The 25,391-nt window shown below is 37.3% G+C and overlaps 1 protein-coding gene across 1 annotated transcript in view; it reads right to left on the minus strand.

Annotated features, from left to right (window-relative positions):
- RYR2 (ryanodine receptor 2) overlaps positions 1-25,391 on the minus strand; it is a 6,224,161-nt gene that overhangs the window by 2,360,315 nt on the left and 3,838,455 nt on the right. Inside the window, exons 57-58 of the mRNA XM_044059048.1 lie at positions 7,334-7,411; positions 5,514-5,589 (exon numbers count right to left, since the gene is read on the minus strand). Of these exons, the coding sequence (XP_043914983.1) occupies positions 5,514-5,589; positions 7,334-7,411 (154 nt within the window). The remainder of the gene's footprint in view (positions 1-5,513; positions 5,590-7,333; positions 7,412-25,391) is intronic.

Raw genomic sequence — 25,391 nt, forward strand, 5'->3', positions numbered from 1 at the left:
TTACTGAACTAGGTTCTTTTTTTGTTACAAAATAGTGGCCCTATGTTTCAATTCAGGTTTTATAGACACATTGTCATTGATGTCTGGGGTTACCGTGGCATTGGGTCTCAATTGCCACCTCATTTCTGCCCTCTCCAAGTTGTTTTTCCAATTACCCCCTCTTGGATTACTACCCAGTATACCAAATAAGAAAGAGTGATTGGGATTATTTTAATATGCTTGTATATAGCATTATTTTCATCATGTTTTCTCACAGCATACAAATGCTCATAGATCCTCCTTCTAAAAGTTCTTTCGGTTTTACCTATGTAGAAATGCTGACATTCCTAACAAATAGCTATATATACCAGTCCTTTTGTAATACAGGACCCTGTTGCTAATTTTATCTCCCTATCCCTTACTTCCAACCATACTGAGGTTCCCACTAAGATGTACCTACAATGTTCACAAGTTCCACATCTAGTTGTCCCTCTCGCACTGTTCTTAGCATTAATGGGATGTTCCAGTAAAAATTTTAAATTGTAATTAGTTTTGAAAACAAATGTTGGTTCTTTTTCTACTGTATCTAATATTTCTTCGTTCCCTTTAAACAACACCCAATTTTTCTTGACAATATCCCTAATCTTACTACTTGTTTCTCCATAAGTCACCACCATGGATTGGGTATAATCTTTCCTTGTATTAGTTTCATTCTCCTTCAATAAATAGGATCCCAGCAGGAGTTTATACCTACTACCCCACTCGCTAATAACTTGCTCACAAACGGGTAGTACAAATTCTATTGGGTAACCTCTTTCAGAAAAAAATGTTACTAGTATGCCCATTTCTCTCTTTACTATATCAATGTTAGAACACATTCTTGCTACCCGGACCATTTCACCCTTTACTATGTTTCTTTTTGTATATAGCGGGTGACTACTTTTAAATTCTAAATAATCATTTGAAAAAGTGGTTTTCTATAAATTTGAGATTCAAATTTCTTGTTTTCATAATTCTTATTAAGTAAAACATCAAGATAATTGATACTGTCATTATTAGAAGTATCAGTAAATTTAAAATATTTGCTTAAATTATTTATATATTCCATAAATTCTTCATATTTATCTCCCATCTTCCATAAAATAAAAATTTCGTCCAGGTAACACAAGTAGTGAATCCAAAACATAGAAAAAGAGGTGTTAAAAATGTATAACCTCTCCCACCCATACATTACAAGATTCGCAAACAAGGGTGTGCAACTAATGCCCATGGCTATACCACTGACCTGACGATAATATTCTCCTTCAAAAGTGAAATAATTATTTTTTAAGATGATTTCCATTAGTGTCATAATAAAGTTCACCATAGTATTACTTAATGATGTTTTTTCCACTAATACCTCATAAAAAAGCTCTAAACCAGTTTCATGAGGTATGGGGGTGAACAAGTCAACCACGTCCACAGTAGAGAAACTCAAACTCAAACTCACTGAAAATGTATCCTGTTTGATTCTGCCCAAAAAGTCCCAAGAGTCCCTTAACACATGTTCTATAGGGGCCAGGGACTCCCTTACTATTCTATCCACAAAAACCCCTAAAGAGTAGGTAGGACTGTTCTGACAAGTTATAATCAACCTGTATGGGGGATCCCTTATGTCCTTGTGGACTTTCGGTATCCCAAACACAACTGGAATAGTAGGTTTTGATTCACCAGAAAACCTATACATCTTCGTTTATGACACCTTACAATAGTGCATCTTCTAACATCATCTGGATTCTCCTATAGGAAATATTTATTTCATTTTTAGAAACACTTTGGCATTTCTCTTCCTGCTGTAACATGGAAAAAATCTTATTGTTATAATCTTCCTTATTGGTTATAGCCATTCCTCCCCCCTTGTCTGGTTTCATCAACCTCAGTTGGTCACTACTTCTTAATTCCCTCAGTAAACAGCTCTCTTCCCTATGAAAATTAAATTTACTAGGCTTAAATTCATTGAAATACTCAAAAATCTCCTGTGAACAAACTTTATCAAAAGTTCCTGTTAAGGGATGGAGTGGCGGGTTAAAACAACTTTTTCTTCAGAGCCATTCCTTCTCCCTAGCCATGTTGTTGTCCTTAAACATGTATTTTAGGTTCATTTTCCTTGTAAAAAGTTTTAATCCAGTTAACACAGAGCTTACATCTTCTTTTTTAGAGGGAACAAATGTAATACCTTTCATTAGTAAGATGAAAATATTCTTATCAATATTAATACCAGCGTAATTAAAAACATTAAAACCCTGGTAAGACAGCAGCAACCCATCAAAAGAGCTTAGAATGTCTACTTCCTGCCCCACTTCATTAAGTGTTACTTGTAGCTGTTCTTTCTCCACTTGTTCTGCGGCAGGAAACCTTTCCCCCTTGTAGGACCCTGAGGTAAAAAACCTTCATGGTTCCTATAGTCGTTTCTTTTATTTTGTAACCTCTCGGATCTTCTTAAGGGTGAGTATTCTTGATCATACTCACTTTCCATTACACTTTCTCTCTGAGGATTGCCCTGCCTGTTATCAAACATTTCAGCCCTTGAAACATTGTCTCCTTCATAACTTTCACCAAAGTAAGATTTTGGGAAGGGGTAAGCTGTTTGATTTCTATACTCATTCTCATCCCTAGCTAACTTTCTTTTTTTCCTTTCAATATTAATTTCTACATGTTCCTCAACTTTGTCGAAAAACATATTATATTTCACAGAAACATTGTTAAAATGAACATCATTTAAAATAGCTTTGTTACATTTCTCAATATCAACAAGCATTTCTTTGACCTTATTATTGTTTAACTTAATAATAAATTCCATGAGTTCGAACCCATGCTGGTCAAACATTTCAAATAATTCATCACATTCTTTCTGTCCCCTTTAAAGTCCATTAGGGAATTTGTAAACCCTCAATCCCTTAGGTACTTTATGGTTTTTAATGCATTCTTCTAAATATGCATTATCGCATTGTAAGTTACATACCTCACAAAGCGATTGTTCTAAATCATTGAGTTTTCTGTCCATGTTCTCCTCCATGTCTTCTGTGCGAACGTCAAACAACCTAAAGTCACTATTGAACCAGTCCTGGAATCTATTTACATTATGCCCCACAGTCTCTGAAGTTGCTTTCTGTCTGCAAGGAATAGAGCCGGTTGTGGCCATTGTTAACATCGCCATGTTTCCCCTAGAGCCTCGATTTGTCACTCCTGATGATGATTCACCCACAACACTGTCTTGTCGGCTCCCTTTGACCTCAAAGTCCTGTGCCTTCGGGTGTTGTAGTTTCTCAACAGCTTTCTGCAGTTGAGTTACTTTGTTTGTCAATGTGAGGATAAGCTGAAAAATATTATTGTCCCCAAGAACTCCATTCTCAGCATTGGTTAAGTTATTTGATCCATCAAAAGCATTGTTCTTTTCGAACACAGAAGGCATACCAGTATCACTCATTTTCCTGGCCAGCCAAAAAGGAAAATTCCTGGTGTTTCAACTTTTTGAAAAATCCATTGAGTCTGGCAACATGCACCACTGGTAAAATAAAACTGTAGAAACCAAACCACCAGTGACCAGAGTGGAGAAAACACCACAAGGAACAAACAACCCACCCTGTGCTGTTGCCTCAAAAAAATCCACAGGCATGAAATGATCCAAAATATTGGTAAAAACACAGGTTTATTGCTCCAGCCAGTCAAAGCAGTAAAATAGCTTGAAAACCATACAGGATAGATAGAACACAACTGTAGTGTATCCAACACAGTCAAGCACTTTCGTCCTTCTCTAGGACTTCTTTAGAACTGTGTTTGCTAAAACCTACTCCCTCTTTTATACTGACAATTAACTAATTAAGATTTGAATCATGTTAACCCTATAGAATCTGTTAAAAAGTATGTAGTAAATTTTAATGTTTCTGTAAATGAAAGCAGTGTTGTTTACTGAACTAGGTTCTTTTTTGTTACAAAATAGTGTCCCTATGTTTCAATTCAGGTTTTATAGACACATTGTCATTGATGCCTGGGGTTACTGTGGCATTAAGTCTCAATTGCCACCTCATTTCTGCCCTCTCCAAGTTGTTTTTCCAATTACCCCCTCTCGGATTACTACCAGTAACCTCCAGAATACCAAATACCAAAAATTCAAATCTTAATTAGTTAATTGTCAGTATAAAAGAGGGAGTGGATTTTAGCAAACACAGTTCTGAAGAAGTCCTAGAGCAGGACGAAAGCGCTTGACTGTGTTGGATACACTACAATTGTGTTCTATCTATCCTGTATGGTTTTTAAGCTATTTTACTGCTTTGACTGGCTGGAGCAATAAACCTGAATTTTTACCAATATTTTGGATCATTTCATGCCTGTGGATTTTTTTGAGGCAACAGCACAGAGTGGGTTGTTTGTTCAACTATACAGCCAGGCGAACCTCCAGGCATTCACTCACCTCAGGGGAGATGTCCGGCAGAAGACTGCAGCCAAGGCTTTTTGGCCTTCTTCTTCCCTGACAGCTGTTCCTCGAGGCAGTTCCCTTTTTTGCATTTTTTGTGAGAAGTTTAAGCCACTGATTGTCATGATATGGCACCAAAGAAGAAATTCTACTATGCAAAGTTTTAGGTATAAAAACTTGACAGATATAACAGGAGGTATGTTCATGTGATGTACCAAGGCAGAACAGACACTGCTCATGGTAGCCTTAATGGGGAATATGTCTCCCACACTGGCCTTTACCCTATGTGGATGACATGAAACCCCACAAGCAACAAAAAGAAAAGCAGAAAGGAACCCCAGCATAGCAATTATCTGCAGTGGTTCTGTGAAACCAGCAATGGGACATAGGACTTCAGACAGATGATCAAGAGATGGCGTTCGGACTGGCGGCAAAGAAGTTATGGGGATGATACATCCGGACATCACCTTTAAGCCCTACACTACACGAGGAGCAAACGTAACATACGGCATATCTTTTAGGAACCTAAGGCTTTGATGTACTGCCCGGACATCAGGCTGCTCTAGGCAGGTGTTCCCTAATGTTATGAATACTGCAACAGTAAAATGGAAGGACATCTGAAGTTATATGTTAACATTTCTGCTATATTTACTATGGACCAATGTTTAGTGTCTGTCTTAAGTTCAGAATAGCTGACCACATCTTCTTGATTCTACAAGACTGAAATATGACTGCAGGTCTTACAAAAGTGGACAAAGAAATGCTATTGCACCCGTAGGTATAAAAATAATTCTTTTCACTTTGGAAGAATGAAGAAAGCATACCTTCCAAAATAATAGGGATGAAAACTATAAACCAAGACAAAGTCAGGTACCACAGAAAAGGAACTCACTACAGCCTTGCAGTTCAAAAATTAAACTGGTTTAATAGTAGTTTGAAAAGCAGTTTAACAGAGACTACTCAATGTATGCCTACATTTTATGGAAGATTATTAATTACCAAAACAATTTATCAATATCTGTTTAGGCAAACACGATGTTGTGAATTGTGCATTGTTATATCCTTTTTTATTACTTCTCACCTTTAGCCTCCAGTTCTATTTTCTTCTTCTTAGCCCATATGTTATGGTAATTCTCAGCCAGCATTTCTGCCATTGCCTGGAAAATGTTTTGATAAACACAAGAAAATGTCAAGTAATTGCAACACTCAGCCAAGCACTGGTTTAAAAAGTACAGCTGATACCCATAATGTTATGTCAAAATAAACCTTTTAATTTTAGTCACACTGCGGCAATAATTTAAATGTGCACATCTATATTTTTTAAATAAAATACAAACAAGCCAGTTAATATGTAAAATGTTTCCTAAAATGTTGCCATATAATTCATTTATTGCATTCCTTTGGTCAGCTTTATACATATAAAACATTAAAATATTCAAAAAAAAAAAAAAAAACTGCCTTATATAAACAATCTCAATCTCAAGCAAGGTTTTATCACACAACATCCACTGTTGTGCCAATTGACCACAAAACTAAGAGCAATATACTGAAAAAGTACAGAAAATACCATGCTTGACAAAAATAGTCAAATCTCTTGTGTTTTTTTTTTCTCTGTAACAGGCTATATCGTTCCTCCCAAAAAGGTAGTTTCTATCTGGTTACTATCTCAACTGTACTTCTGAAATTAGTAACTTAAGTTGCTTTCAGTAATTTTATATACTTACTGGCACATAACTTAACAAATGAAAACAACTGCAACAAAGGAAGTGAAAATAAATGCATTAAAAATATAGTGAAATTAAAATTATTACACTTCCTTCCTAAGGACTAAAGATATTTCCAATTAGCAACAGACATTCTTTGTCTCAAGTTTAAAGGCTTTCCATTAATTTTTGAATCTTTCTTTTTTGTAAAACTACTTACCATTTTTCCTAAGGTTTACTGATTATTTTGTTTAGCTGTACATGTTTAGTTAATAAGCATTTTAATAAAATTGGTATTCAAGCTGAAATAAGGTGCCTTTCCACATCATATTTATTCATTTGGGGGGAGTCAGAAAACTCAGTGAGTACATAATCATTAGTCTGTGCCAAGATGCATACCCACTTATTAAGCTTCAAATATTATTCATAAACATTGATCAAAATTAAGCCTTCATGAACACTTACCCTGGAATACAAAAAAAGTAGCACAGGTGAAGTGCTACTCAGCGAACAGGAGATTTTTTTTACCTTCCAGGTTTCATGGAATTCCAATAATGTTATTAGATATTCATTTAAATTAAATGTTATTGCACCAACTGCAACATTTAGTTAAGGCACATGTCTAGGACAATTTCTAATAACTCCTGATTGCATTACTTAGTGTTTTGCCCAGTCTATTTCATTTCTTAATCCAGGGTTAATAATTTAGGAAGGCATAGTGTGCGAGACCCCACAAGGATCTTTCATTAAACATAAACGGCAGTTACATACAACAGGTACCAAAGCAATATGAATGTGTTCTTGCACGGTAATCCAGTTCATGGCTCAGCAATGCCTTTAATGTATGAACTTCTTCATGTTGGGGATGGTTATGACTACGACTAACAGCTTATGCTGGGCCATTACCTGCTTCTGCTTAGCTCAGATATTTTTTACATTTCTGCCATCCAACTTTAGTTGCACTTTAGCTATAAGTGCCGTTGACAGCAAAGCTTAAAGTTTTCTGAACTTCACCGACAGCCTTTCAAAAGTAAATCAAAATCTACATTTTAAGGCATTCTAGGTCTAACAATGTTTCATAGCATTAAAACTAACATAAAGTGCATACAATATTTTAAACAAAACCAGGGAAGGTAACAAAGTTAATAAGCTATAAGAAGAAATTATGTAGGGATGAAGAAATAGTAAACTAACTTACCTGCAGGTCTCTGGAAAGTGTCACATTGCTCATGTCAATGGGTCGAGGACTGTAACCATGAGCAGTATCAAGAGAGATCTAAAGAGGAAATGGAAAAGAAAACAATATAGCATGTATGTTTGGCAGTGTAGTGTATAGTGTTAGCAAATAACGGAGCTATTAAATGAGTTCTACAAACCAAAATTAACATTTGGACAATACGATAAAATAGATGCAGCACACTATCATTTTCAGTGACACTGAAGTGCAGCTTAAAGTCATTTTGCTACCCTTGTCTCCACAATGTAGTCACAGAAATGCCATTAGGTTATCCAAAAGGAAACTATATACTTTGGACTAAGAAGAAAGCATTTAATAACTAGAATAATCAATCACAGGAGGTTAGAAAGACTGGGAAGAGAGAGACTGGAAAAGCAATTCACAAGAGAACAATGGTAGGATGTGTATGGCTCCCTAGTATGCAACAAAGTCCAGAAGGTTCAGAATCTTTGCTTGGAAATGCCGGCATGGGTATTTTTATATGCAAAGCACACTTCAAAGAATTTTTCCTCAAGTAGATTGCAAACGTTAGAAAGCTGAATAGGGAAGAAAGAGATAACTGGAAATATATGATTTGAGAGTGTAATGAGTTGGTAGATTTAAAAAATTCCCCATAGAGTACTCTGTCTTAAATATTGGGTGAGCAAAAGACTGTAACTAAGGAAATTATTCTTCTAAGCTGGGACAAAGGATCTGAATTGCCTTGACATAGTAAGACCTTGTTATTTTAATTCTGTTGGCTGTACAAAAGCACTTACTAATAAATGAAAATCAAATCTAAATTGACTATTTGAAGCATTAAATATTATAAAAGAGATAAAAGAACCAGAAGAAGGATCTTTGGAAAAGGGAAGGAGCAAATTAAATCGAAATAAAAGGAAACTGCAGAAATAATACATGCAGAATAATGCTCCAGAGGAAGGTTTGTGTTTAAAAAATACACACACACACATATATATATATATATATATATATATATATATATATATATATATCTATATATATACACGCACACGGACACGCACACACACACACACACACACACACACACACACACACACACACACACACACACACACACACACAAACAATACAAAAGACAGTGATCTAGACACATTCCACAAAAAAATAAAATAGTTAACATTGATACATTTCGTGTTGTGTTTATATTCATTCACTTAGTTTCTAACACCAGCTTTATCCTATAGAGGGTTACAGGGAAGAAAGTGTAGCAAAAAACTGAAATTATTTTCTCCTTAGATAAAGGAATAAAGAGCAGGAGTTTCAAGCAGTTGATAAACAGCTTGTGACTAAAGCTTCCAGCTGTCTAATTTGGATCTTGAATCTAGACAAACTTCAAGTACTATACCTGACGATTACGCAAGCAATATAATCTGTGTCGCTACCATTTGTTTATGTACCTAACAGCATCATAATAGCTACCATATAATGTACAGCACAAAACTGGTAAAAGCAGCCATCTTGAATGGCTTGTATGGTGTTTCTTAACAACTTCTTTTCAGGCAAAGGGTAATAGGCAAAAAATATGTGTCTTTATAGCTGCCATAATTAGTTACAGTCCTGTAGTTAACAAGATCTACAGGACACCATGCATGTACCACAGCTTGCTTTGAATGCACTGGACACCTAATAAAACAGAATATATCTTCTACAGACTGAAATTCTGATCAAAGCTGCATCAAGACATTTTCAGCACTGATGTGGCTCAAACTAGTTTTTCATGTCAATCAAACCATTTTGAAAATCTAAACAGATGCTTTACAAAAATATTTAACAATGCAATTAATACTGAACATTTAAAGTGAAACTTCTTACCCATGTGACTGAAATGTATATACCCTTCTGGTGGTAAGTTCATAGGGTTCACTAATTCATACATCTAGTTGTCACTAGCTTCAAAAAGCTTACTGCTGTTAGCATGTGTTGCTGTTTTCTGTTTCCCTTATATGTCAAGGTTATTTATGAAGGGGGTTAATGACTGATTTCTTCTGACCATAAGAGGAAATGTATTCCCTAATCACTGTGTAATTTCCCTATCATTTTTTTCTATTACTGAAATTTGCTTTCAGCATTATATTCCCTGATCTTGTTAATGCCCCCATCAATGCATTCCAGGTAGACATTCAAACACAACTTAACCAGATACTGCTTTAGTGACCAGACACCATGGTTATCGTTATGTAAAGCATAAGAAACAGAATATAAAGACAACACTCCTTAACCATTTCTGAATACGTTGTGTTTTTCAGCCCTACAGTGTTCTACTGAGGAATTCAATTGTTTCAGGTGGTGGTCCTACAGGGATTACGAAAACAAGAATTCCCATTAAGAAAACCTATTCTGTTCCATATCTTACAGATACAGGTCCCTCTCACATACTGGATAAGCTCCACTAAGATTTTCTCCATTATTTTACACAGAATATCATTCAGGGTGATGGGTCTGTTATCTAGGAATGATGTGGCCTTTCCCTTCTTTTAACTGCTAGCATAACAGTCATGTGCACATGTGATCTTTAACATGACTGACAGGGATTTAGTTTGGTTTCCCTTCATTCTTCACAGGAAACCATCACGTTTTAGTCTTTCATTTTACTTGTGGAAGCAGTTATTGCATCTGTAGTTATAAAAAGCTATTTCCTTTTTTTTCTATAGCATGTTATAGCTTTGTTTACTTTGACCTTCGTGTGATTTTATTCTGCAGGTTCATTCGTTTTGTCTGTGGCTGGGGGACCACCTCAATGTTTGCTGATAATATCTGAGATCCACATTTTTTTCCATTTTCTAGAGTAATTAAAAATTTTTGAGATCATGTTGAGTATCTGATTATGGAAACATACCTTTCTCAACTGTGCCACATTATTAGAAATGTTCCTTATCTTGAGCATTAACAAATTCATGCTGTATGGTCTTCCACACTGAAAGGGTCTGTCACATATTAAAACTGCTAAATAATTTTAGTTCATTAAAATAATGTTTTATAAGTATAAAGGAACACATTTTAACCATGGTGGGAGCTTCAAAGTTGAACTTGATAGTAAGTTTACAGCAATTTGCCTTTTGATTCCACATTATAAGAGGTAGTGTTACACATTTTGGTGATGGAAAGTGGACAGTTATGTATGAAAAATATGATAAAATTATTAAGTAAAGTTAGTGTTTTAATCTAGGCTGGTTTTCGTTTTACAGTTCATGGTGATACAGTGATAACTGCTTTCCCCCTTTATGACTGACACAAAATTATGAATGGCTTTGTTACTGACAGATAATGGTATGTAAATTTCCAGACCTGTATTTCCATTTTGGCACAGTCTGTGTCTTGCCTTGCTTGAAACTTACACTTCTCACCTACACAGGAAGTATCTTAAATGAGAGGCATACATTTAATAGGATTGTTTTCATGAGTGCTCTGAAACTCTTTGCAATTATCAGAAATTGACAGGCCAAGAAAATTCCAGGCCTGTATTTCCTCACTGGGACAATCTGTCTTGCATAAAATCCACACATGTAGAACTTTTCATTGGTTGTCAGAAACATGGAAAAAGGGGCACATACTTTAAAATAAGTGCTCACCCAAATGACCCAAGTCTGAGTGACTTTGCTGTTTCTCCACTGTAACAGACCATGAAAATTCAGACACCATCTATCATTCAAGGACAGACTTCTAATTTGTCTGAATTCTACACGTCATTTGTCTAAAAGGTAAAAGTTTTCATTGGTGTTCAGATTCCTGGAAGAGGAGGCAGAATATCAAAGCAGTTCAATTAAAACATGTTTGCTTAAGTGAAATAGTGGACAATACACATATAACACTGAGACAAATAATTCAGTTTGGACGTGCTTTTCTTTAGTAAATGCATGTTCATTACATTGTACCCTGATAGTACTACATCTGTAAGTTTCAATCACATCCTGGAGAGGTTCCCATTCAGAAGCCTGAAACATCATAAGCCTGAAAATCAAAATCCTGAAACCAAAAGCCTGAAAATTCAGAATCCTGAAAACTCAAAATCCTGAAAGCCCAAAATCCTAAAAGCCCAAAATCCTGAAACTCAAAATCCTGAAAACACAAATAATGCTAATATGTCACTATAAAGACACTAATATCTACCAACTGACCCTGACCCTAACCCTAACCCTAAGGTCCGTCACTATCGCACACTCACCTGAGCCCTAACCCTAACTCACTTAAACCGCCTCTAACCCCAATATTTGTCACTATTGCATACATGCCTAACCTGCGCCCTAACCCTAACTCACTTAAACCGCCCCTAACCCTAACATAAAACCAACTGCACACTTACCTGACCCCAACGCATGACCTAACACCACAGGGCTAACAATAACAAAGCCACAATGACATCAGTATGTCTATTTTGTGTTTTCAGGATTTTGAGTTTCAGGATTTTGGGCTTTCAGGATTTTGGGCTTTCAGGATTTTGAGTTTTCAGGATTCTGAATTTTCAGGCTTTTGGTTTCAGGATTTTGATTTTCAGGCTTATGATGTTTCAGGCTTCTGAATGGGAACCCCTGGAGAATATATTACGCTTCTTGTTACTCACTATTACTCCTTAATGAAGTTAGGAAAGATTTTAGTACACTTTTTATACATAAATCCACATGGTATAAATTTAGATTGGCAAAACATCACATTTATTAGCATCACTGGAAAAAAATGTAAAAATCACTGATAGCATGCTTTCAGTCAAAAATATCTATCAGTCATTTTTAAAGCTGTGTTATTTTTCAAAGTGACCAAAAATTCATGTGATTATTATAATATTTAGGCAGTATAAATTTCTATTCACAAGTATCAGAATACTATAACTAAAGTATCTTTAATATGAAATGGTACTACTCATCCTTATCCAGGATCCTAGATGGCAGGAAATTACTTGATAACTGGTTTATAACAGGCACAGGCTTTTTGCTAAACACCAGTGATACTCTGAACAGCTAACTGGGAGTACAGACAATTTGCATATTTTTATAGAAAATTAGTTTCACTGTTATAATTTAGCAAATTATAGTGAAAAAGTATACAAGCAATCTTAAAGTGTTACTGCTCAGTGCTCAGAGCCTAAACAAAAAAAAAAACACATCCTTCAAGCCCTCTTCACTCTGGAGAATGCAGACATTTGTGTTGTGATCAAGACTTTGCTTAAAGCCATAGGAAGTACTTCAGCAGTGCAAGGCTTCAGTGCTTTCCACACACTTAGACCAATAACAGCACAAACTGAGGCCAAAGGTGGAGGTATCTAGAGTTACGTTAGCAACAAACATACCTGCAGGATAATGGAGGTCATCTACGTACAAGTCACCACAGATAAGGTCCCTCACCATATCATGGTTAGCTACAGGTCACCTTCTAGGCCCTTAGAGTCTCACAATTCTTATCTCAACCTACTAGAGGACTTCACTATCTGACCAAACACCCTATTCATGGCTGACTTTACCTCTATATAGACTGGGGAATACACTGCCTCATATTCACAGGCACAACACTTCCTGGACTTTATTAACACAAACATCCTGGAACAGAGAGCGCACACTCTGGCCAGAGTATCAGACATACTGGATCTGGTACTCACCAGCACAGGAGACTGTTGCATCCCCCCCTATGTCATGTCCTCACTAGTGAGGTCAAATCACAAAGCTGTCTCATGTGTAGTAAAACTCAGCATGGAAATTCCAGCTAAACCAGTAACTGTTAGATACTATTAAAAGGCAAGCTACATCCTATTAAGCAACAGTTTGTCAAAATTCAAGGCTCCTCCAACCCCAAGACCACAGCTACTTGTGCAGAATTATTCACAAAGTCCCTACACAAACATGTGAATGGCTACATAAACTCAAAGCAAACAATAAAACCAACCCCCACTGGTGAAATCCTCCCCTTAACAGGGTACATAATAAAAGAAGAAAACTCATCACCCAAACCAGGAACAGCAACTCAGCATGGAGTTGTAGGCTTAAAATAGCCCACAAGGGCACTTAGCCTAGTACTAATCTATGAACCTAAAAACTCCCATAAAGACAAGTGCTCTCATGCACAACTAAACAAGAAATTAAGATGTATAAGTAAGTCCAACAAGCCCATCTCTGAGATCAGGATTGCCTTGCAGTTTAAGGACAACTAGAAGGCCTTCTTCAGCTATGTCTGAAACCTTACAGGCAACACACAGCAGTGTGCTGTACTGCTGGTGAACAGTACCACAATCTACTGGCTAATAAATTCAGCTCAACCTTCACCCCCACTCCCCACAAGTTCCACCAGGTGAAATCCCCTCTGACATACTTCCTCCAGCTATCAGCAGGGACCAGGTGCTGGCAGTACTCACTAAAGCCAAGAACAACAGCTCTGTGGGTCTTGACAACATCCTTACTTGCTCCCTGAACAACTGAAAACATGACCTATTAGGAACACTTGAGGCACTCTTCAATTACAGCCTTGAAACAAGCTACATTCCACGTAATGGAGGACAGCAACAGTCATTCCCCTTCATCAACTGACCCAAGAAGCTATGAATCCAATCAGTATCACAAGCCTAATATGCAAAGTCAAAGAATGAATTATCATGGAAATGATAAACAAAGACAATGGCAAACTAGAGAAACTGGACCCATTCCAATTAGACTTTGTTAATGGACGGTCATGCCTACTTAACCTAGTAGACTTCTTTTACAGACATCAAGGCAATGGATGAGTGTAAAACAATTCATACTGCTTACCTTGACCTGGCTAAGGCATTCAATACAATATCCAACTCAGGCATCCTTTGTTGACAAACTTTCTGTGCTACACATAATTCTTTACATAATTCACTAAATTCCTGGCTGCCTCTCAGACAAAACCCAAGAATTCAGGATCGGTGACACCACCTCCACCAAGAGACCAGTCAAGGCTAACATTCAAGGCCTCAGGCTCATCAAGTCTGCAGATGACTGTAAATTGGAAGATATTATAGATTCCCCAAAGACACCAGCATCTTGCAAGTAGGTTTAACACAGACAAATGACTGGTGCCAAAGCCATGTCCTAAAACTCAATGCCAAAAAATGCATTATAATGCCTTTTGGGAAACATTAAACACATGCTACTGCCACTAAGAGTTGATCAAGTAGTAAGGGATCCCCGAACATATGTAGACAGCAATCTGGCCTTTGACCAACACATAGCTAAGATAATAAGAAAATCATTCTATGTCACTCAACTTACAGGTAAGGGTATGGCATCTAGGTCAACAGAAGTTATAGTGCCACTCTACTTGACCTTATCAGACCTATTATTGAACACACTGCACCTTTTGGCATGTATCTAACCAGACACTTACAACTGCTGAAATGCCCACAAAGTTTTCTCACCAGGAGAATTCAGGGCATGAATACTCTACTACATTGATCACCTAAAGGCTCTGTCTCTGTACTCAGTCTCCTACAGGCTTCTGAGAGGGGATCTTTGCCTGGCCTAATCTGTTGTAGGAAGAAACTACTGGCAGGCACAAGGTAAGATCATGCACTCAGACTTGCCAAGAGGGTACATACTATAGTCATGGGTGGTGCAGTCCTGTGAACAATACATTAAGCCTGATACTCCAAATCTTTACTCAAGTAAAGGAGTTAGTTTAGCAATGAATAACTCCAGCAAAAGTGCTGACAATGATACTGCAGCACCAGAGGGACAGCATTCCTCTAAAGGCTGTATTTAGTGAGCAGTCTCAAATCTTGCCCCCACATGGATGTGTCCACTCAAGAAGTAAAAGCATTAAATAAATAAATTGACACAAGACGCGCTACAGTCATTATTTATAGAAATATAACAGCATCCCATGCCATGCACTGTTTAAGGAATCTTGAGGAGACAGGAGAATAGTTTCAAGAGAAGCTATATTAAAGAAATAATAAACATTCACTGGATAAACAGGTTACTGCTTATCTTTTATGTTTATTTATTGTTTGTTAGTTGGCTCAGGGACTGGTCCAAAGATCCCTTTTAGCCATGCTAGAATGCAGAAGGATCCATTACAAATAATATAAGTCCATTGGCACGATAACCACTTACATGCAATATCAAAACTAAATATCATATTTATCCAATCATTTGATATATAGTATGGACACAGAATAGTATTGTATACAGTCTGTAGGCATCTGTTTAACAAATGTTCATAAAGAAACCACTACAATTTTCAGCCGGAGCTGGACACTCATCCTTTATCCCCAAACCACTGGCATTTGTAATAGCAAGAAGAATTTACCAGATTAAACTTAAATTCTACTAACTTTAATGTATTTATGGTGTGCATGAAAGTGATTCTGGTATGAAGGGACCACCTTGTTAAAGGTTCTTAAAGAAAGAGAGAAATTATTTCAGAAAACTAAGAAATCTAAAATTATTGATAACTAAGGTACCTGTCCTTATTTGAGAAACAGAGTAAAAATGTTTTTAAATATACATAAAAAGCTATGTACTAGCTATTATTTAGGTATCGATGAATTGTTTTGCATGGTCATATAATATCTATTTATCTGTCTATCTATATACCACATCCTTCTCTTTAAATGGATTTTTGATTGTATTTTCTAAAGGACTATACTAAATTTATGAGGCAGGCTAGCCTACAATATGTAACTGAATGCCCTGTTCACCATAAATACATTATCCTGATGTGAGCAAAGACAGTTTATAAGGATAGAATGCAGTTCTATGCTTACAGAATGCAGTTCTGAGCTGACAGAACTGATTCTACACAAGTTCACACTGGTACGTGTGATCAGTTCTGCTTAGTAGCAAAAACATTTGACAAACAGAAGCAAAATATATCTGGTAATGGAGACAGCATGTAACAAGGTCCATGTAAAAATTATATTTTAGATTGTGACACCATTTTAAGAAAATAATCTGATAACATCTTTGGATTATGGCACTGTTTTATGAAAATGAACTTATAATACTCAAGTGTCTAACAGGTGCCAGGCCAGTATTGCTTCACTGTACTCCACTGCATAGATTGTATCTCACTATAAAGGGTAGCATGTCTAGACTGTCATTAGATTACTACTTTGCTTCCCTGCTCTTAGCTGAGACTGTTATTGTTTATTTTATTTATTTATTGCATTTGTTAACTGGGAAGGTCCACTGGGCCAAAAAGTGCCCATTTTCAGTGAAGGCCCAGGGATAAAACCTCCACAGAGATATAACATAGTAACAATATAATGCTTAAAGTGTGACAGAAGACAAGATAACACGCATATCAGATAAACTGCTGAAGCATACAAGCATACAATACATTCAAAGTAATAAAAACACATGGATAAAATATAACAGATTAAACTGCCTTAGCTTCAGGCCACAGTGCAGTATGGTCAGTTTGATAAGAATCCATACAACAGTTGTTCCTGATTAGACTGACAGTCCCATATAGTAGTTGGCACTGAGAAATAGTCAGTAGTGGAGTCAAATATCAAGGGGCATAGAGAGGGTTTATTTGTTCAGGAGAAGGTAAAGGTAAAGGTACTGGAGGTGGAGGGGTGAAGGAGAGAAAGGTGGGGGGGACAGGAAGGAATGGTGGGAGAAGAGGAAGGGAAGAGACAGACGTCAAGTTATGGGTTGTGAAGTGTGAGCACAGGGGCATTGCCAGTGGGAGGAGAGGTAATGTTTCAAAGATTTTTTAAAGATAGATCCATTACTAGTTGATCTAAGTGAGGGAGGGAGAGAGTTCCACAGTTTAGCAGTGGAAAAGGAGTGGAGGCATTGTCCAGTGGAGAGGTTAGTTTATCTACCTGCTGAAGCATTTGGTTTTCTGATCAGAGGGGCCTGTTAGGGTGGTATGGAGTAAATAGTTTAGAAAGGGCTGGGCAACTGGAAGGGTTGTGTATTAGTTTATGGACAGTAATTAGTTGAATATATGTGAGATGGTGAGGTATTTCTAGCCAGTTCAGAAGTCTGAGAGAGGAACAGTGGTGAGATAAGGGCTTACCATTGGTAACAAATCTTGCTATTTTGTTGTAGCATGAATGGAGTTTGGATTTAACACTGGCCTGAATATTGGTGAAAAGAGGAGTTCCATAGAGAAGAGAGGGGAGCTGAAAAGAAGAGGAAAGGGCTAATTTGGAAGAATAATTGAGGAATATTTTGTGTCGATATAGCATGCCCAGTTTCTGGTGTGCTTTTTTAATCTTGTTGTGGATGTGCATGTCGAAAGTTAGGTGTTTATCTATAGAAACACCTAGACATTTGGTATGTGTGACAACCTCTACGGAGATGTTGTCATGGGAGAGGATAGTGAAAGTGTCTTTGCTTAGGGTGCAGGATTTCTTGGGGGGAAAACAGAACAAGTTTATTTTTTTAGGATTTAATGCTAAATGGTTGTTAGCCATCCACATTTCAGTGGTGTTGAGGGCTGCTTAGGTGAGTTGTTGGAGTTAGTCTGGGAATTTGACAGTACATATGATAGTTGAGTCATCTACATATTGGATGACTGTTCCTTGAGTGAGAGTCGAACGGAAGTCATTAATGAAAATGCTGAAAAGTAATGGGCCTAAGATGGACCCTTGGGGAACACCTGTGGAGGTGGTAAGGAAAGGAGAGAAGGAGTTAAGCCATTTTGTAGCTTGTTGCCTGTCTAATAGGTAGTTGGAAAACCAGTGTAAAGTAGAAGGAGAGATACCTGTGTTAGATAGTTTTATAAGAAGGAGTGGATGAGAGATAGTATCAAAGGTTTTGGACAGGTCGAGAAATAAAGAGGAGGCAAGTTTTCTGGTGTCATAAGCCCGATTGGTAGTGTCGCAGAAGGAGGTAAGAGCTGTTGTGGTACTGAGCCCTGGTCTAAAGCCATGTTGGGTTTGAGATAGTATGCTGTTGTCAAGTAGTTAGCTAAGGAGCTGGCTGTGGATCCATTTCCCAAGGATTTTTGAGATGGGAGAAAGGATGGCAATGGGCCGAAAGTTGGAGACATCTATTTTTGTTTCCACCTTTATGAAGTGGGAGAATAAATGCTTTTTTCCAGATGGAAGGAACATACAACTCTTGTATGGATCTGTTAAGAAGTATGCTGATGGGGTATGCAATGGAATCTGCAGCTTTTTGTAGGAATTCGGGGGGGACAGGCTGTCAGGGCCATTTGTGCACGGTTTTAATTTCATAAGCATTTTCTTTACTATGGCTGTGGGAATAGGGGCTAGAGAGAAGTTGAGAGAATGGTCAGGGGAGCTATTAGTGGCTAGTGGCTTATGTTGGTTAGGTGTAGTTGGAGGGAAGGTGGTAGTCCGATTAGCTATAATGTCAATAAAATATGTGTTGAAAAGTGTGGCAATTTCTACAGGGTTTTTGTCAGGGTCTGCACAGGGGTTAGTCTCTGATCCTGGTTATAAAAGTCTGTTGATAGAGCTCCAGAAATGTTTAGGGTTAAGCTTATGTTGATTTTGTAAGGTATGACAGTATTCTTTCTTATCCCTAATGATTTAGCGTTGTACTTGGTTGTGGAGGTGTCTGTAGGTTATGAGGTCAGAGGGTTTTTTGTGCTATTGCCAAAGCTTCCAGGATTTGTCCCTGGTGATCATGTTCACTTTAGTAGTTTACTGAGCCATGGGGCATGCAAAGATTTTATATGTTTTAACCGGAGGGGAGCTTGGATATTCAGAATATTAAGGAATGAGGAATTGAAATGTTGTACTGCATTGTCTAGAGGGAGTGTTTTAAGGGGTTCCCAATTAATGTTTCGTAGGGTGCCGTTAAATATTACAGGAGAAAACTGAGATAAGTCTCTAGTATATTTGTGTTGATGTTTGTGAATTTCTGTTGTGGTTCTGTGTATTACAAATGCTGGCAAGTGGTCACTGATGCTATCTGGGAAGGTTCCTGCAGTGGCTATTTTACTGGGGTAAGACACCATGATTCAATCTAAGATTGTACCACGGCTGTTATTTTTGCTGGGTCTGGTAATGTCATCTATGAGCTGGCTGTATTTATACAAGTTGTTGGTGTAGGGGGGTGGTGGTGTGAAACATCAAGCCAATTTATGTTAACATCACCCAGGATTATTGTTTCTGTAGTTATGTTACTGGAACTCCAGGATAGGATGTCCTCTAGTATGGGGATATTATTACCAGGTAACATCATCCAGGATTATTGTTTCTGTAGTTATGTTATTGGAACTCCAGGATAGGATGTCCTCTAGTATGGGGATATTATTACCAGGTAACATCACCCAGGATTATTGTTTCTGTAGTTACGTTATTGGAACTCCAGGATAGGATGTCCTCTAGTATGGGGATATTATTACCAGGTAACATCACCCAGGATTATTGTTTCTGTAGTTACGTTATTGGAACTCCAGGATAGGATGTCCTCTAGTATGGGGATATTATTACCAGGTAACATCACCCAGGATTATTGTTTCTGTAGTTATGTTATTGGAACTCCAGGATAGGATGTCCTCTAGTATGGGGATATTATTACCAGGTAACATCACACAGGATTATTGTTTCTGTAGTTATGTTATTGGAACTCCAGGATAGGATGTCCTCTAGTATGGGGATATTATTACCAGGGGGAATATACAATATATGATGCATATATTTTTGTTGTCATTGATTTTTAGGAAGGCTATTAAGATTTCAGCTGTAGCAAAGTTAGGTATTTGTGAGTTGTAGGGGATCATATTGAAGGTATTAAGGTAGATTAGAGCTACCCCACCACCTTTTTTTGGGGGACTGTCCTTGCATAGGTAGGCATACCCTGGAGGGAGAAATTCTGCACTTTTGATATATGGCTTTAGTCATGTTTCTGTAGCAGCAATTTTGTTGGGTTTATTGTGTATCATCCATGCGTGGAAATCAGGGATTTTATTTCTAATGCTCTTCAGGTTAATAGTAGTTAGGTTTATTATAGAGGTAATGTGGGTTGGGAGATTGGGGGGGGGACCACAGTTGGGATGAATATCTCCACTTAAGATTAATTTGGAGTATTTGAGCAGGATGATTGTGGGCTCTTTTTTCTTGTTAGTATTTTGACTAAGTAAGGGGGTATAGTTTGTCATAGCTTTATCATTAATGGGCAGAAGGACCATCTTGCCTACATAACAGCTATTTGCAACAGCTTGTTCAAAACAACAGCTGTATGAAAAACAAAAAAGAAAAACTCTTCGTGTCATATCATCTACAAGTATACGCAAGTCATTGTTTTTCTATCACAGGCAAAAATAAACTGTTGTGGGAATTCTGTTACCACATCACGATCTTTAAATCAGACGTTTGGTAAAATACTTAGAGAACATCATCCTCAAAATTATTCAGAAATTAAGTTTTCTTTTCCTGGTCCTGATGAGATCAAGCAAAACAGTCATTGAATGTCTGAGCTTGGAAAATGCAAAAATATCTGATCGTCATTTTAATAAGCAAATAACTGTTATAACCTTTTTGTGAACACAGCATTTTCTTTAGCTTTTTGAAGTTATAATTTAACCTTTGAAATACTCCCTTTTATAAGTCGGAATATTTCTATAATTTACAGACAGCTATCTACTTGATGGAATGGTACTCAGGGGACATTCCTTTTTAAAAAGTACAGTACAAAGTTCGTTGGTCCAAACCCAGAGGCTTGATGTGGCTCCAGGGATATATCTGGAAATTTCTGGTATGTGCTGCTTTCTTTACTTAGTTCTTCCTCTTTGTAACTAACATGCAAGCTAACTTAGTGAGTGAACTCCACTGGAGAGCATCATGAGAACTTTTAAAACTCATCTTTTTCTTAAAGGCAAATTTTAATTGACCTTACATATGCATATATAGCCACTAATGTGTTTATGTTTTCTGTGCATTACTTTTACAATACATTTATCACCTTTTTTTAATATAATTCATTGATTAGATGGATGACTGAACAAAGCTTTGTAGACTGACATGAGCAGTTATTGCTAGATTCTGCTGAACTGGAAGAATGTCACTTTTGTAAGTATTATTTATTTGTTGGACATATACTCATTGTTAATTCTTATGATACTGCTAGTTACTGTTTTAGCAAAGTTGTTTTTGAATTTAAATATTTAGGCTTAGGAAATTTCAGGACATTACAACTCACAGTGAGTCATCATATGTAAATAAAGCTTAAGGTAGCAGTCACTTGGTTATACAAAAATTAAAAAGTGATTGTTTTTTTTATATAAGGAATGTTATAGATGAATATTATTCAAAAGTGTGTGTAACACTGCTGACTGATAACTGACACTGTATGTAAAACTATATCCAATAACCAAAATCTCCTGTCTGTCCACAAATCTATCATATCTGCTTGGCATTGTCTGTACTTGTACCATGTTGCTGAGGCCTGGAATTCCTTATCTCTCTCCACTGATTAATATCCTCCCTTCCATCCTTCAAAATCATTCTGAAAGGTTTCCTGTCCAAAAGTCTGCACTGTTTTTGGTCAACACCAGTATAAACTATATCCTTAAATGTGAAAAAAATAACTATTCATACCTTACATCTCCTTACTCTCCCTTCTTCACTCATTTCCTTACTTTTATCAACCCCCCCCCCCCCCGGTCCGGATTTCTCAATAAATGTACCATAAGCCTCCTTTTCTCTCACTTTGTACTGCAATTCCTGTTTATATTATACTAACTTACCTTTAAATCTGTAAAGTGGCTAACATTTCTTTTGACTATTAAATCATTGTCATAAAGCTTGTATTTATTTGTAACCGATGTTACCATATTATGTCTAATTTGGTATAATTGTGTAAACAGAAGCCATTTTTGTATTATTTTTAAAAACTGTACAATTGTTCTTAAAATGTTTTGTAATACTTTCAAGCTTTACTCCCTGGCCCGACACTGAAAATGGTCTACTACCCAGATGAACTTTCCCAGTAATCAAATGTCAATAAATAAATCAAATACTAAGGTTTTTAAATGGATTAAGCATTCATATCCTTTGCTGTACATTATAGAACATTTCTAAAAGCTTGCATCTATAATCTGTTCAATCTTTCATTTGTAATTTTAAGAAAATGTGCATGTCCTCCCTGCTTCTATATGGGTTTTTAGCTGGACTCTACAGTTTCTACCCACACCTCAAAGAAATGCCAGTAGGTGGGTTTACAGTCCTCACAGCTGTATGTTACTTGTACACGTGTGATCAGTATACAAGTTTGTGTGTGTGTGTGTGTGTGTGTGTGTGTGTGTGTGTGTGTGTGTGTGTGTGTGTGTGTGTGTGTGTGTGTGTGTGCCCGTGCGAATATGTGCTCACTTGTGTGCCTTACAATAGACTAGTGTCTCTTGCATGCCTTACACTCATTGTTTTCGGGGACAGTATACAACTCACCCATGGCCCTGAACAGGACAAAACAGTCATCTACAACTGAATGAATGGAAAGAAGTCATATGATAGTTTATTTCTTGAAAAGGTGAAAAGATGACTTGGGTACAATAATCATTTTAGTTTTAGACATCATTGTATGAAGTGCACAGTATCGCTGTGTCAAAAACCTCCATACTACAGATGATAAAGCCTCTGAATCTGTCAAAACTACCATCAAAATTAGCATGCCTAGAAGAAAGTTATTTTATGAATTGTATAATTCAGCCATTTGTATGTGATGAATGATTTGTTTGTTAGTGTTATTCAAAGATGTCACTCTATCATAGCTTTACTTACAAATGTCAATATCCAACTCAGTCACAAGACTCACATTGCAAAGTTACAGTTATTTCTTAAAGGTATACCACATCCTTCTCTTATTGGAAGTATAAAGTTATATACTCTCTGTAGTTATATACCATATACCTTGTGCACAGATTTACTTTACTACTAACACTGCTCTAAATTAGTTGAACCAAAAATACACATAATACCTCCAGTAAAAACTATAACTTCCCGGTTTTGTGTCAACATTATATACTGTCTCTAAACCTGAGTGTTTTTTAATAAGTTTATTGTATAGTACAGTTGGCACTGTTCTGAGCAGATTTAGCACCATTCTTTCAAGCAGCACCTGAAGTAGGTGGTAAAACTTAAAATATGCTGAAAAACTTCAGCTTTGGCCGGCTAAGATCTAACTGTATTCAACTGGAAGTATAAGAGAATTTAAGTACCTTTTACCTGCACATTTTTCAAATAATACGGCATTTAAATTGAGTTATTTGTGTTACATTGAATATTAACTGAACTGGAAGTTTTGACTCTGTTTTGTCAGTTAGTGCTTGCTAGATTTTATTGCTGTTAGTAATTGCAGGCAGGGGAAGTCTCATTCATTGATAGCCTGTCACTGCCTATTTAAGTGGTACATTTAGGAATATTTTCTGCTTAAAACTTCAGCTTTGGCCGGCTAAGATCTAGCTGTATTCAACTGGATGTATAAGAGAATTTAAGTACCTTTTATCTGCACATTTTTCAAATAATACGGCATTTAAATTGAGTTATTTGTGTTACATTGAATATTAACTGAACTGGAAGTTTTGACTCTGTTTTGTCAGTTAGTTCCCCACTCACCCTCCCTGTTTTTGTTTTGGTGTTAATCTTGGTGGCTTTGAAACTGCCCGCCCTGTTGCAAGTTTGTGTTTGGATACTCCTTCTGGGCCCATCTCATTTGCTCACTCAACTGAGTGCAGTGAGATCATATTCTGATTTCAGACACTCCTACTGTGTACAAAGAGAGCATCTGGGAAAGAAAAAAAAATATGCTTGTTTTCTGCCTTTACTGTAAGTGGTCTAGACTATTTGTAGGCTTCTGAGCCCCCAAGCCTTTCTGTTTTGGAGGGAAGCCTTCTAGCTTAATTTTGTTTCTTAGAACTAGCCAGTTTTCTAGTTTCAGCACTCAAATCTGTTTCTTTGAACTCAACACTTGTTCAGAACTCGTTGTAAGCACTAAATAAGTTGCAAATTACTACAGCACCCAACTTTCCGCACTTGTCTAGAGGAAAGCAGTTTTTAGTACATAATAAATAAGCACCTATCCAGGCATGTCTAAGGGTCAGCTCCCAGTGATTTCTCCTGTCTACCTGATGAATCTGGGCATCTTGGGGTAATGCAGCAATTGCCTCATGTACACAGACAACCTTCTCCTCCTACCACCCAACACTACAACTTATGTGAGATGCACTTATATTGCCAAACTGGAAGCAAAGCTCTCTTCACCCAAGACTGGACTAGACAGTCAAGAGGAGAAGGTAAACACTTGCACCACACCACACTCATCACATAGTCCCTCAAAACCTACACCACCAAAACACACATAGAAACAAAAAACACACATCTACATTCATGAGGGTTCTCAATAAAAACCTGTCCAAGCATCAGGGACCTCCAAAGCAGAAACGCAAGCAAACTCCACCCCCAACACAACCCAAATGACACATAGCCCACAAACTCAGTGTGCCACTCAACCACCGCCCATAAGGCATAACAACATACCCAACACTCTAGTCAAAGGTGACTCTATAGTCAGGCACACTGATGTTCCACTCACCAGGCTAAACAAGAAGAAAGTTACTGTCAGCTGCACTCAGGTAACTCCACAACAAGTACAAATATGACACTGTCATTGTCCATGTGGTGTGAATGACCTGAGATGTACCACCCTGGACTACATGAAAAGAGACATGGAGGAGCTCTCTGATCTTGTAGCCCAGGCAGATATGACCCTGGCCTGGAGTAGCATTCTGCCATCACCCAGAATGATGCCACAGTACAAGGACAAAATGATTGATTTCAACAATTAGCTAAGCTTCTGGTGTCATTCTAAGGGGATCCAGTATTTGTCTGCCTGGGACAACATGATTGACAGACCACGATGCTTTGCCAGAGATGGCTTGCACCTGTCGCCCTTGGGATTCCGGATACTAGCTAAGGCTCTTGCCACCCCTGTAGTGCCTTTTTTAGGCAAGGTTCAAATGACAAATTCACCACTGTAATAGGTAGAAGCAAGCACAATCTGTGGGTAATGCTACTCAATGCTAGAAGTCTAAACCTCAAAATGCACTCACTCGAGGCACTTCTTAA

This window comes from Protopterus annectens, chromosome 1.part2 (assembly GCF_019279795.1).
Source record: "Protopterus annectens isolate FY-2018-M chromosome 1.part2, PAN1.0, whole genome shotgun sequence".
NCBI lineage: Eukaryota > Metazoa > Chordata > Ceratodontiformes > Protopteridae > Protopterus > Protopterus annectens.